The sequence below is a fragment of the Chamaea fasciata genome, unplaced genomic scaffold (assembly GCF_029207755.1).
Source record: "Chamaea fasciata isolate MVZ Bird 193981 ecotype frontalis unplaced genomic scaffold, bChaFas1.0.hap1 SCAF_2, whole genome shotgun sequence".
Classification (NCBI taxonomy): domain Eukaryota; kingdom Metazoa; phylum Chordata; class Aves; order Passeriformes; family Sylviidae; genus Chamaea; species Chamaea fasciata.
The window spans coordinates 27606833-27621650 of NW_027094087.1; the positions used below are offsets into that span (position 1 = coordinate 27606833).

At 44.7% G+C, this 14818-nt stretch overlaps 1 protein-coding gene across 2 annotated transcripts; it reads right to left on the reverse strand.

Moving 5' to 3' along the window:
* Positions 1 to 472: 472 nt before the first annotated feature.
* C1S (complement C1s) lies at positions 473 to 8933 on the reverse strand. Of its 2 annotated transcripts, none has more exons than XM_066175382.1 (12): positions 8740 to 8933; positions 8231 to 8295; positions 7617 to 7821; positions 6370 to 6547; positions 5999 to 6124; positions 5158 to 5357; positions 4794 to 4947; positions 4454 to 4569; positions 4144 to 4222; positions 3757 to 3894; positions 3195 to 3269; positions 473 to 1727 (listed from the first exon to the last, which is right to left on the reverse strand). In XM_066175382.1, exons 2-12 carry the CDS (start codon positions 8233 to 8235, stop codon positions 934 to 936), a joined length of 2070 nt encoding a protein of 689 aa, XP_066031479.1. In that variant the 5' UTR covers positions 8236 to 8295; positions 8740 to 8933; the 3' UTR covers positions 473 to 933. The 2 variants fall into 2 exon arrangements, with proteins under 2 accessions (XP_066031479.1, XP_066031480.1); XM_066175383.1 differs by having other exon boundaries at positions 8231 to 8310.
* Between the last annotated feature and the right edge of the window lie 5885 nt (positions 8934 to 14818).

A 14818-nucleotide genomic window follows, 5' to 3' on the forward strand; every position in this document is an offset into this window, starting at 1 on the left:
CTACCAGTCCCCTGATCATCTCAGTGGAAGGATGTCTGTGAGTGATAAAAGACCTTCCAGAGCAGAAAATACCTCTAACACAAGTCAGGTAATATTCCTTCCCTAAACCAAGAGAAGGTAGTGTTTTGGGAGAATAAAACATCAAGCTTTATTTCTTTTCTAACTCAATAAAATTTGAAAAAAGTGAAGCCTGAGGACAGGTGAATGAAATTCTTTTGAAGATGTCTGTTCAGTTTAATTCAGAAGTCTGAAGTCCTCGTTGCTGGCAATGGTTGATCAGCGAGATGGAACCATCCCTGAAGAACTTTATAAAGGCTCTGGTAGAGAGGTGAAGTACTACAAGTTCCAGCTTGATGAAAGCTGGCAGGGTCAGAATATGATTAGACACTTGACTTAGGGAGTTTCAAGGAGAACTAGGTCTAGACTGAGAAGAAGAAAGACATTACAGACACAATAGCACATGACACAAGAGGCGGTTTGGACATTCTTTAATGCTATTAGATATTCCAAACAGGTCAGGAAATACATAAATCAGAAACCAGGCTCTGAGCCTTCCCTGGGAACCAACAATTATTCACTCTTGTCTTCATAGAGACCTCCCTGTCTGGTTTTCAAAGGGGCACAGCTAGGTCTTCTCCAAGTGGGAAAAAATAGAATAGAAAAAAATTAAAGGAAGAAGAAGGAATCTCTTTATTCAGAATAATGTGTTTGTTTAACGCTGCTATGAGTGGAAGAAAGGGAATTTCCCTTCCCAGACATGATGACAGTGGGAGAAACAGATCCACACTCCAAACTCTCCACTCAGCATAGACACAATGAGTTATAATGTGTTATATGTTGCCCACTATATACACAGAGTGAAGAGGGTCATAGACAGCCCAAACATGCAGCCATCACATTTAGAAAGGGTGACAGTGCTGCAAGGAGAAGCAGCTATTTCTGCCAAGCTTCCTCATCCTCGTGCTGGCTCATGGTCTGTCTGATCCAGTCCAAGTAACGCACCACCTTGGTGTAAAGACCAAAGGTGCCACATTTTGGCCCCCAGGAGATGAGCCCTGCCACATAGTACCGGGTGGCGTTCAGAGGATCTTGGATGGCATAGGCTCCACCACTATCCCCCTGGCAGCTGTCCTTGCCTCCACCAGCACAGATCATATTGTCGGTGAATATGTAAACGATGGAATCGTCAGAGTCGTCCGGTTTCACAGATCGGCACTTGTCCATGTTAACCACGGGAATCTGGGCCTTCCAAAGGTCAGCAGGGAGTCTTCCTCTCTCTCTCCGGCCCCATCCAGCAATGTAGCCCAGAGTCCCTTCCTGCAGCTCATATTCAGGTGATTTACCAGGAAGACAGATGGGTGAGATGTTTGGACCCATCTTCACGGGATCCCTCAGCTTCAGTAGTGCAATATCATTATCAAAATCGATCCTGGTTTCTGCGGGCTCCTCCTTCCAATCAGGATGGATGAACGAAGCTTCTGGGATAAGCTTTTCAGCGTCCCATTTCAGGGATTCTCTACGAACATTGATTACCCCAGCATACATGGTGGGCTTGTCATATCCCTCCAGCACGTGAGCTGCAGTCATCACCCATCTGTCAGAGATGAGCACTCCACTTGCTCTGGGGTCATTGAAATACACCTGCCAGGGAAAGTTGCCCTTTTCTGCGCGGGTGCCTCCAAAAATCCTCCCTGTGTCTTGGATGGGATTACTAGGCACCCCACAGACTAGAAAGAAAAGAAAGAAAGAAAGATGGGAGAAAGACCAGATGGGAGAATTAGCAGTTACAAACAGGGGTTCTTTGATACTGATAAAATGCCCACAGTCCCCTCCTTCCTGTGTCCTTTAAATAATTTTTGAATCTGAGTAACCATGTTTATATTTTACGCCACAGAGCTTGCAATTAGGATTTACAGAGAAATCAAAGAAAATTCTAAAAAATAATACTATCAACACTCAATTTAGATTTAAAATGCTCGTTCTCAAATTCAGTTTTCTGGAAAGCAGTTGTCACCCTGACAGTGTTAGATTTGTCAAAGCTTGCAATTTAATTGCCTTCTAGTTGGTGTTTTTCCTTTTGCTGAATTATGTTCTTTAGATGAAGGAATTGTCTTTGAAAAAATACTTGTTTGATTTTTTAGAAATATGACACTGCTCTTTAATTTTTTTTTTTGTGAACTTCAGATACTCCCAGGTTAAGAGTTCAGGTTTGTCACTGATGTTTTACCATTTTGCCTCTCGATTCTATAAGTATGTAAAATCTTAAGCAGTAAGGGATCTTATCCCCCAGTGGGTCTTCTGGATGCAGAGATGCTCCATGCTTTTTGAGCAAAATGTTCAGTAATATTTTGCAGAATGTTAATAATAAGGACATAAATAAGACTGGTCATTCTGACATAGCTAGGAAACTGATTTCTTACCGTATTGCCTTGTTTGCATTGAATCTTTAGTCAGAAAATCAGAGATTAAGGAACTATCACCAGCAGATAGCTTCTAATTTGCATGAAGCAGAATTGTTTAAAGAATTTCACATAATCATAGGAAGATTAAGGCTGGAAGGTACTTCTCAGTGCCTTTAGTTCAACCTGTTCCTCCCTAACTGCCCTCCTCCCTGCCCTCCTAACTCCAAAGCCAGGTTACTCAGGAGCTTTGTCAGGTAACTTCTGCTCATCTCCCAGGGTGGTTGATTAGCCAGACTCTGTGGACACCAGTTCCAGTGCTCTGGGGGAGCATTTTCCCTTAGATACAATCAGAATTTCCTTTGTTGTAACTCGAGCCTGTCATTGCCTTTTATTTCTGTGTCCCACTGAGGAGAATTTGGCTTCATATTCTTTGTAGCCTTCTCTTAGGTAGTGAATTCCCTGAGCTTTACCTTTGAATTTGCCTTTTTTCACTGTGTACCTGTATAATCCAAATCACTAAGTTGTCTAAGTTGTGACTGAACTTTCAAGTGAGTTGAATCTTCTCCACCTGAATCTTGTACTTTGCCAGTGAGGATCTGGGGCTTTGAAGGAGTGAACAGGCATCATGTACAACTAGGCCAAGTCATGCTGCCTCCTCTACGAGGGTAAACTGAACAGTACACAGGTTTTAAAATTCTCTCTATCAGCTGGAAGTCAAGAAATGATGAAAGAAGATGATGAAAGAAGCAGCATTCTTCATATGCTGCATGCACATACAGTATTTGGTAGTACCTGGGACACACTTTGGTAGCTTTGTTCCCATCTCTTCATTGACCCATTCTCCACTGGCTGAGCACTTATATATCCCTTGGAAAACATGAGAGAAAAAAGAATTCCATAAGGACACAATCAAGTCTAACACAGGGTAAATAACACTACTGTATACAATGTATCAACCTTCTTATTTCCAGAGCAAGCACGGCTTGGTAAACATTGCTGTTATCTCCCTGCCAGGGTGCTTCTATCCCTTTTGGGGAGAAACCTTATCTAGGAGATTTCTTGAGTCCTTTTCTTTTCCACAAGAACTCTGTGGACAACATGTGACAACATGTGACAAAAACCTGCATGGTTCGCTCACAAGGCAAATGGAGAGAGGACTTGCTAATGCATTTAAGGTCAACAGCCCAGGCATTGTTAGAGTGTGTTAAACACAGAGGCAACACAATACTGCTGCCTGCACCCCCACACCAGTCTTGACCTCACAGCATAAAATCCCAGCCCTGTGACGGTGCCAGAACCCTTTCTTAGACCTTTAACCAAAGGGATATGACTGTGTGGCAGAGGCAATGCTCACCATGCCCTTTGTTTTCCAGGGTGTAGTAGGGTGCCTCACACTGATAGCGGACAGCAGCCGTGTACAGAGGCTCACGGAGTTTGGAGATGTATGAGGCTTGGGCATTGTCAACAGGAGGGGGATCACCACAGTTCACAGCTGCAGAGAACAAAAAAGATCAAACACAATCAAAGGGGCACCCTCACCCAACAGGATGATTATTTTGTATGACAGGGAACCACTCAGCTTCTCTAATCCCTGTACAGTCATAGAGGCTCGCTTTTCTGTCACTTCAGCATGCTCACATCCCAGTACTTCAGCATCCTACTAATCTGGAGAAACAGTGGTTCTAGAGCCTAAACACTCCATTTCATTTCCCTTCCCACAATACAGACACAGGTCACTTACGAACACAGCTCAAATGGGAGTCGGTCCATTCACCATTTTCCTGACAGCTGGAGAGAAAACTTGTGATGCTATCTCGTTGCTAGGAAGAAAAACACATGATACATGTAAGTCTCTGGACATGAAATGCATCTGATACAGGTGCTCCAGTGGAGACGTCTCAAAATACTGCAGTGGATGGAATAGTTTTCCTCCTACTACTGTTGTGTTGAAAAGTTTGGGTTCCTAAAGTTACTCAGGACCCCTGACTGGAATGGCCTCAAGATGCTGCTGAGCGGGCCAGAGAGGACATATGTTTTTTTATTTCACTTACCCTCACAATTTCATAGCCTTCCACACAGGTCACCTTCACAATGTCCTTTAAGATATACTTGTCCTTCTTCGGGTCAAGTACAGAGTTGGAGATGACACTCATGGGACAGGTTACAGCTTTGAAAAGATAGGTTGAAATGAGTGAAAAACTGGTTAAAGATTTACTCTCCTTCCAGTCCCGGCTTCTTTCTCCCCAGTGACTTTTTCCTCTGGTAAGCAGGCACACTGTTACTCAATACCAGCATCTGTGAACATGTTAACATGCTGTTGTGCCACGAATGTGACCCGGGACAAACCCTAACTCAGCAGCAGAGGGAACACATTCCCAAGCGTTTACTCACGGTCCCCATAGTAGCGTATTTTCCAGCCTTTGTGTTGTGTGCCGTGGTCTGTCTGGAAGATTATGTCAAGAGTGTTGTTCCTGGTTTTGATTTCAGGAGGACCTGGGAATTTGCTGCCACAATAGGGACCAAAACGCTGTTTTCCAGAGACAATCTGGGAAAACACCGAACGAGAATAAATGAGAAATGCCAAATGTATCAAGAGAGCTATTAAAATCCACACTCAATGCATATACATTCTAATGCATTCCCACAAACATAATTAAAAATAAAGTAAAATAGTCCCAAAGTCTTCTAAATACGAGGAGATTGATGGGAGACTCAGAGCACCCTGACTCCTAGGCTCCCTAAGCTGCACACCTACTGTTAAGCTGTCGTGGCAGGTCCCGTCGGAGCTGGCTGGTTCCACGTCAAAGTCCCCGCCGTGGATGGTCAGCACCACGAAGTAGCCCGGGCTCAAAGACACTCTATAGTCACACCGAGAGTTCTCTGGGTACTGGTTGGGATAGTTGGGGCTGGCAATCTCCCCTGTTGGCTCAGTGAAGACATTTCCACTGCAGCTCACTAGGATTAAGGAAGGAACATGAGTAGGATTCAGAAAGGAACTGGCCCATGTGTACACCTGACAAGGTCTCCCTCTTCCACCACATTCCCAGCCAGCCCAGATACCTGCAATAACCCTGTCACAACACTGTATCTTCCCAAGAAGCCGAAGCCAGGACCACTCTCTCTCTCTACATTTTTTCCAGGGACTTTAATTCCTTTTTACCCTCCAGCTGAGATTTAGACTTCTTTTCCCCATACTATACTCCTTTCAACATGCATCATTTGTGATCTTGCAATTTTTTGGTTCAAGCCAAACAGGCCCTTGGTGATTTTTGTGTCCTTATGGAACTTCCCTGTTTTGTCACAGATTTAAAGATTCACAGATAGCAGTATGCTAAGAAGGGTTTCCATCACAGTCTTTAAAGAATGTCATTCAGTAGTTTCTTAATTCTCTTGACACAGAAATAAAAATGAAATTGTTAAGAATATGCTAATAGAAATTCCCCAAACCTCTGTCAGTTCAGATTTGCACTGGGATGGTTTTTTCCCCCCAAAATATACCTGTCACAGATGGCTGAGAAGATTGATAAAGTCTTCCAAGTGCAATATCTCACTAGGCCTAAATTAATTCTTACTGTTGACCGGAGCTCATCTCTTACCTCCACAAGTTTTGTTGTCTTCATAGAGGAAATAATCTGGTGGACAGCTGCAGAAGTAACCTCCAATATAATTATTGCAGTAATGACTGCAGGGTTCATCCACAAAATCCATGCACTCATCCAAGTCTGCAAGTGTGAAAAGATGAATCAGCCAAATTAGGAGAGGCCCCTGAGGGCAGGAGAAAGAAGCAAACACTAGTGGACAACAACGAAAAGGCATCTCTAAGACAGTATTTACACTGGTCACACTGGAATGCAGCTCTGTCTACTGGGATCTCTTTAAATAAGGCATTTCAGAAAAAACCCTTCTTGTCATCTTTCCTCCCAGCCTGGACACCACAGAGATTCAGAGAAGGCTGTTTTAACCTTACCCACAGCAATGTAGTAGGCAGCAAAACCAGTGAAACGCTCTTCATTGGAAAAGTCTGATTGGAATCTCATAGTGAGGGTGTTGTAAGGGACATAAAATTCCTCTACAATCTGGGAGCCAGGGGCACGAGGTTTCTTCCGCCCACAAAGCACACCTTCAACATAGCCACCAGACAGGATCTGTAGAAGAATTCAGAGACATCTCACCTTACTACATGTGGAATTGCCAACACTTGAGTCTTCCAGCTTTTAGGTGCCCAGGGACAGCTGAATGGAGCCCCTGGACAGCCAGTTTCATGATATTCATAGGACACATGAAAAGTGCTCCCTCCTACTGTCTTCCCAGTGAAATTCTTGTCTTAATTTCTCAGATACAAATTAATCCACACTGCATGCTGTTAACATCCTTTCTTCAGGCCCACTTTTACAAAAAAGCCACCAAAACACTATATTTCAAAGCAGCAAAACCAACCATGACAGTCCACAGAGCAGCCTAACATTGGTTTGTTGCAAAAGGACACAGGTTATTTCAGAGCACACTCATCCTTCTATCCCATCTTGGTCCTCCTGAAAGGTGCCCTAGTGCTGCACTTGACCTTACTGCCCCTTTTCACACAGGATAGGATGGTCCTGTTTCTGTCTGTGTGGAAGTGACTGATCTTTTGTGCCTTGTGGGACAACATAGAGCAGAGCTGGTTTCAAGAAATCTGTGGTGCATAGATCATAAAAAAACTGTGGTGCAAGGGACTACAAGGCTTTATCTGAGTGGCCACTATCCTACATAGACAGATTGTTTTTAACCTCCATCCTTTCCAATCAATTTCTGTTCTCAATAAATCATCTATGGCCACTCATCAATTAATTCCAAATAATTTCAGGCATAGATAACTATTGCCCTAAGAAAATGGTCTTTTTACACCTACACTTCAATGGTCAGGAATATGCCTCACAATAGAGACATGTCAGTGACAGCTGAGAAGACTTCTCCTAAGAATATGGAGAAACATGGGATGGGGGGCATAAATGGGACACTCAGTTGGCAGACAACACTCATGTGGCTATAAAGCAAACCTGAACTGATTTCATGACTGCTAGTGCAGATACACCCAGTCATTTGGTCTTCTCGGAGCTCAGAACAGGAAGGCTGTGCATAGCTCCTCTCCCAGCTCTGAGCTTTGTGCACAGCTTTGCTGTTCTGCACTCTAACCTGACTTCATGCCTTTTTCTCACTCGAGGACATGGACAGTACCTTCACAAAGTCATATTCACAGTCCTGTGATGGTTCAAGATCCAGATGTGTGAAATAAAGGCGAATGCCATATCCCAAAGGCACCTGGATTTGCCAGGTTTCGTTCACGTCATTGGGATACCCCTGAGGATAATTGGGTGACAAGATCTCTCCATACATAGAGGCTGCATCAGTCCAGACAGGGAGACAGAAGAAGATCAGGGACCTGAAGAAACAGAAGGGAAGGTTGCAGTAGGGTTCTCCATTTTCATGTGTGCACAACCCCAGTGAACAAGTTGGGTGCTTTGGCTGCACACAGAATGCAGCAGAGCTCCTGGCTCCAGCTTCTCAAAGGGCAGTGCTGTGGCTGTGTGGGCTTGTCTTTCTCCTGTAGCTTTTCACACAGGAGTACAACCTCAGACATGCTCTCTGCTTGTCTCAGTCTCTGTAAGAGCTGGTAAAGCTGTAGGAGCTGAACACAGGGATCATAAGTGCTCTTCCTTACTCATTGCCCTGTTCTGGAGGCTATTTGGGCTATAGATACATTCCAATTTGAAAATCAGTAGAGTCTTACAGGGAAAACACATGATTTATAGAGTGCAATTGTTAATAAACCTTGCAATTTAATAACTCACCACATCTGGAAAAAGTAGTTCTTCCTTTCCGAAAATTTTCAGGAACTGGACTTTGGAGTTATGCTCTGGGACAAAAAAAACTGTGATTGGTTAATGTTGTCTGTTGTGTCTGCACATCTAAGCAGATTGAAGACCCTAAAACTCCACCTTGGGGAGACTAGGTCAAGGTTTTGCTTGAAAAGCAAGTTTTTATCTCTGTCCCTTCCTGCACAGAGCAAATTCCAGCATCAAGAAGGGAGGCTGAGATCCATAAGGACAAAATCTGTCTTGGTACTCACCCGTGCTCACACTCTCCCCTTATGACCATCAGTGAATGCGGACACCATGCTGGTGCACAGGAAATTAAGACAACACATCCCCCAGAAGCACGCAATCCATTCTTCCCAGCACCTCAAAAATCATGCTAAGACCCTGAGGTTGGGAAGCACCTTGTCCTGACTCTTCTAGCTGTCAGAAAACGACGCTGGGGAATATCCTCCCTTCTCATTTCTAATGCCTGCAATATTTACCTTCTCTCCATAGTTCACGTGTGGTTTTGTTGTCTCTTTCCTTCTCCTTTCTTTCTCTCTCTCTTTTTTTCTTCCTGTGCACACCCTCCTCCAAACGCACCCAAAGCTGAGTCCTGGGTAAGGGAGCTTCAATTCGCAATTTCGCAGCACCCTCTGTCTGTGGGATGCGGCTTCCCAGCCTTCCCTCTAGCGTGAGATGCTGGCTTTGAAAGCTCTCGGCAGGAAGGGGAATTTCCAGAAAAGTTGCACAATCCTGTTGGCTGAAGTTGCCGTGGGGAGCGCACCGCCTGGTTGTATTTTCGGGAAATCAGATGACTTTGGGGAAAAGGGAGGGGAATAGAGTTTTCGGCTGCCTTCCCTCTCCTTTTTGTTCCCTCCCTTTCTAAAGTTGGGAACAACATCCAAAGGATGTGGAAAAGGGAGAGTCCAATGCTTCTGCATAGAAAACCCTGTTTGATCATCGTGTCCAGAGATCAGATTGGTGGAGTTCAGTCTTACGGCAACCTGACAGCCACAGAGCTTCTGCTACTGCTCCCAATCTGGTGCTTCAGAGACCCCCTTTTTAGGGGAAAAATAAAAAAAAAAAATAGTGGCCTGCTCAATGCTGTGCCTCTCTGAGGCTACCAGCAGGAGTAGGAGTACATGGTTTTGCTGGGTTCAGTACGGGGGCACATTTAGGACTTTGAACACATAACTACATTTTTATTTACCAAGTGAGCTTCATGTAAGAAAGACCATGTTCATCATGTTGATGTACATCAGATTTAGCCCTGCAGCAATTTAGATCTAAGATCCTTGCAGAAAGGAGTTCAAAGACTTACAGCAGACAGGACCCTTCTCCCAGCCAGTTCCCACATGCCAAGATCAAAATACAAGCTAAAATATCTGTCACTAATACTCTAGAAACCCCCTCCTCCTCACAAACCAGTTGCACTGGGACTGGACTATAAATGAAAATCTAAAATTCCATTACAGCCTCTACCCTTTACAACCAGCACAGCACACTCCAGAGCTTGTTTTAGACAGGAAAAAAAGTGCTTCAAGTTTCAACAGGCCATAGGCAAAGTGCATTAGCACAGCCTGTCTGAAAGAGTCCTTTATACAGTCAAGGGAGAGAAACACCTCCAGATGAATCATAGCTGACTTCATTGTAGTCAGGATAAAGGCTTTGCTTGAAGAACATGCCTAGTCTGTTTTCTTTGTCAAAATGAGAATGGAAAGAGAAAGAAAACAGAGTGTCATCTCACTTCTGATGTCTCCTGGGAGCACAGCTTGATGTTTTGAACTGGAATTTTGAGAACAGGGAAACAGTGGTGAAAGATACACAATAAATCACAGGGAGATGTTTTCTCCTCTGAGCTGTGCAATGTAAAAACTCTGTCACTGACTCTTCAAGCCACAATCGTATTTGAAAATGGGCATGGTGGAAATAAAATTAGTGTGAACTGACAAATTATGTGTGTCATTTTATCAGAAAGGAATTCTTTATTTTCATATAAATTTGACTCAACTCATCTGTAGCAGTGGTAGATGATCATGTGTATTAATATTAATAATTATTTAGAAATTAATTAATAAATGTGTATTATTAATCAATTAATTTCTATTAATTAAGAAAAAGATTGCTGAAGATAGTTAAATAAGGAAGTAGCTGCATTTTATCTGATCACTGCAAATCTGCATAATGCTAACTATTTATGCAGAACACTGGCAATATCGATACATAGTTACACTGAATATATAAAGAACATTTGATCGCATTGTCTTAAATCTGTATTGTTTTCTCAGCTCTTAAGATGAAACAGTTAGGTAATATATTTCACAATTCCCTACAGCTATGTCACATAACAATTTAAAAGAGGTAAAATCATGCCATTAAGGTTAATAAGTCATAACATTAAATTCACCAATGTAATACAATTCTGCTCAGAGGCACACACATTCCCTTAAATTCCTAAATTACATGACCACATACTACTTTTCCCAAATTGCATAAGATAAACCTTTTCTTATAATGACTCAGAGTTGTGTAGCTGTAACCTTTCTGCCAGATGTTATGAAGCGCAGTAGTGTTCCAGGTTTCATAAAATTACCATTTAAAACAGGCTTGACTGGCTTGTCTTCCCCCAGGAAGTTGGGGGAAAAAAAGTTTTTCCCAAGTTCTTAAGAAAAGCCACACACATCTCCATCTGGAAACACTGAGTCAGCGCATAAAAAAAGGGCAGAAACATCAAAAGAGAAAACAACATTTACTAAGTGAACCGAGGGAATATAAGTAGCAGGGAATCAAGGATAAAGCAGTATGAAGTAAAATATCCTCAATTTACCAAGACCCTGGCAGTAATTTGCCTGTTTCCCATTCTGCCAATGAGAGGGTTCTGTGGGTTTCTTGCACACTGCACTTCCCACCTCCTTCTCATGACCCAGGTCAGTTTCGCTGCCTGTCATTAAAACTGGGGGCTCTGATAAACCCCAGGAAAACCTGGCAGTGCAGGTGTGTTCTGGTTCAGAACTGTTCAATACAATTCACTGATTTCCACCTCTGCAAACAGTACTGAGGGGATTTCCACCAGAGTCTGTTCACCTCCTTTATTCCCTCCATCACTGAGTCTCATTGCAAAGCTTCCACCATCTCCCAGTAAAACCTGGGACTTGGGAACTCTCTGCTCAGTGCCCTATATCTCACTGAGATGCCTGCTGCTTTCTGACTTCCTTCCCCCACACCTCTGGGTGTTTCATCCATTACAGTAAAATATTCGTAAATATTTGGGCTTACTTTCACCGGATTATGGAATAGTTTGGGTTGGAGGGAACCTTAAAGGTCGTTCAGTTCCAACCCTGCTGCTATAGGCAGGTACATCTTCCACTGGATCATGGAGCAGCTCAGAGCCCCATCCAACCTGGCCTTGAACACTCCCAGGGATGGGGCATCCACAACTTCTCTGGGCAACCTGTGCCAGTGCCTCACCACCCCCACAGTAAAGAATTTTCTCCTAATATCCATTCTAAGCCTACTCTTCTCCAGGCTAAGGCCATTCGACCTTGTCCTATCACTACTTGCCCTCGCAAGAAGTCCCTTTCCAGCTCTCTTGTAGCCCCTTTAGGCACTGGAAGGTGCCATGCTGAGGACGGACCCTTCTCTTCTTCAGGCTGGACAACCCCAATTCTCTCAGCCTCAAACCCACTTGGCTGTAAACTGCCGTGGCGACATTCCCGCGGCAGGAGAACCCGCCGGTTGTCCCGGACTGAAGTCCCGTCCCGCCGCTCCCGGCGGCACCGAGAGGCGGCAGCAGAGACCGGCGGGCCCCGTGGAGCCCCGGCCCCGGGAGTGCCCCACCCAGCCCCAGAAGGGATGTCGGGGCGTGACTCCCCTGACCCGCCCTGGGTGACATCTCCCGGTCCCGGCACGGACCGGGGGCCGCGAGCTGCAGCTCCATCGCTCCGTGCGGCGGGGGTGCGGGAACGGAGCCGGCCGTGCTGAGAAACGAGGTCTGGCGTCAGGACAAGGGAAGATGGCCTCAAGCTGCCAAGGTTTAGGTTGGATATTAGGAGAAGTTTCTCCTAATCGGGCACTGAAACAGGCTGCCCAGGGAAATGGTGGGATCACCATCCCTGGGAGTGTTCAGAAAATGTGTAGATGTGGTGCGTAGGGGACATGGTTTAGGAGAGGACCTGGCAGTGCCGGGTTAATAGTTGGACTCGATGTTGTTTTCCATCCTTAATGATTCTATGATTTATTTTTTCAGTAATCTTCACACTGAAAAGGTGACATGATTTCAAGCATACTATCCTTTTCCCTCCTCCAACATCCACCAAATTGCAGTTTCTCCATCTCCCTAGTTTGTCATTCACACATTCCTGGCTTTTTTTCCCCCACTGGCTCCATGGCCACCTATTCATCCTTCTAATGAAAACCTATTTTCATGTCTTTCCCTGCAAGTTATTCCAAGCAGTCTCTATTCCCCCTCTATACTCCATCTCCTACTAATGGTTATTTCTTTCCCCTTCCTCTCTGTGCTTTTCCCTTGACATGGTTATTGACAGCAGCAGACTTCTGTCATATTTAATTTTATTCTGGCTCTGGCTTTTCCAGTATCTTTCTCCTCCCCATCAGTGTTCAGCCCTAAGCCCACTGCCCAGATAGACACCTTGCCCCAAGTAGCCAGCTGCTCTCCCATGGCCATTTCAATCAGGATAGGCTCCTGTGCCTGCCTGAGAGAAGAGGCGCTGTCAAGGCAGGGCACAACATTCCTGTTTCAGTTCCTCAAGAACTGTTTACATGTATACAAGAAATGGTCCTGGAAGGAAAGTCTTGCAGGAGCTCTTGAAGAAGCATCTGGGATCTTGTGGCTCTGGTGTGTGGGAGAGCTGCATGTGCCACTGGAACACAGCTGGATTTGCAGAAGCTTCAGCAGCTGCATTCCCATTCCACCACATCAAACCCATGTGAACCTTAAGTTTCACATTAATACCCGTGTAATGTTAGGAAATCATGGTATATCTAAAGGACAGTAAATCAAGATTTTTGGCTACAGCCCCTCCTCTCAAGAATAACACTGCCCTGAGTGTTAAAATAATAATGCTACTGAAAAGTAGTGATACACTTATCATGATCTGACTCTCAAAACCCACTCTCAGAGCTACTGTGTACTGACTCCAAGTGACTAACAAGCATTTAATCTAAACAGGTCAAATATAGCAACATTTCAAGCAACTGGAAACACTCTTGCAATGGAAATTGTTAGGCAATCTCGGGAACAGATGCTGCTTCTGAAACTCTTCTCTGACAACAGTAAATTATAGAATTACGTGGATCATTTCTGGTCAAACACGACTTGAGGAGGGACAGACAGTCATCATGCTCACACAGAACTGATTTACTCAGGAAAGTGATCTGAACACCATAAACACACAACTGAATGTGGAAATGAGAGATAGATATGCCTTGAAAAACCAGTCCTTGGACTTGGCAAAAACCAGCAAATTTGTCCACCACTTATGGTGGACAAATACAGCAACCTGTTTGCAAAGTCAAACCTGAAGGAGTCAGCTACCCAGGAGGGTTTTTAAAGCCTTGCTACACATCTAGGCCTGCCACTCTGCACCTTACACTGCCTTCAGGGGACTTCTGGGAGGAGAAGGCCAGGATCTCCCCTTCTTCACCAACTTCCTCACTCCCCAGTTTAAGAGAGGTATGAACCAAATGGAAAGAGCCGACTGGATAGGTGACTAGAGCTTTGCTGTTGAGATATCTGGTTTTGTTCAGCCTGGAAAAGAGAGGGGCAAGAAGAGTCAAGGTCTTTAGCCTGGTCTCCTAAGTAAATGAGGTCTATGTGGCCATGCTTCCAGTCAGTCCCTTTCCCAGTCAAATTTGACAAGAAATGAGATCTAACAGGTGCTGGTGCTGCTGCCTAAAGGGTAGTGATAAGGAGGACGGACCAGGATAAAGAGGATGATTCAGCACTGGTTCAGGAGCCCAGAAAAGCTGGGAGCTTTCCAACCATGAAAATGTACAGCAATTACGCAGGCTATGCCCTGAGCAAATGGCTCCAGCTTTGAGCTGGAGTGTGTGAGCTGCAGTTTGAATCAGAGAACTCCAGACGTCCCTTTTAATGTGAACCTTTGTGTGAGCCTGTGTTTGCCCCTTCAGCTGAGTTTGTCCAACCAAGTGAGCCAGCAGGAAAACTGTAACACAAACAGGGGAAGAGGATCATATCCATTGCACCTGAAACTTCAGCTGAGGAGAACTTGGGGTGCACACATGGACAGCTGCATGAAGGGACACACCTAAGAGAGGATCATCCAGCAGATAAGTTATGAGGAGTCTGTGTGGGCCCAGCTGCCGAGTGACTAGAGAATCACAGAATTCCAGAATTGTTAGGGTTGGAAGGATCGTCTGGTCATCCAGTCCAACTTCCCTGCCAAGACAGGGTCACTTAGAGCAGGTGACACAGGAATGCATCCACACAGGTTTTGAATGTCTCCAGAGAGGAAAACTCCGCAACTGGGCAGCACGTTCAGTGCCCTGCCACCCTCAATGTAAAGAAGTTCTTCCTTCGTCGAGGTGGAACTTCTTGCG

Excerpts from the sequence above, each read along its gene's own strand:
- C1S (XM_066175382.1), bottom strand. Across the intron at positions 6,548-7,616 it reads GTGAATATGACTTTGTGAAG|ATCCTGTCTGGTGGCTATGT; the intron begins GTACTGTCCATG and ends ATTCTTCTACAG. Across the intron at positions 4,948-5,157 it reads CCTGCCACGACAGCTTAACA|ATTGTCTCTGGAAAACAGCG; the intron begins GTAGGTGTGCAG and ends GTGTTTTCCCAG.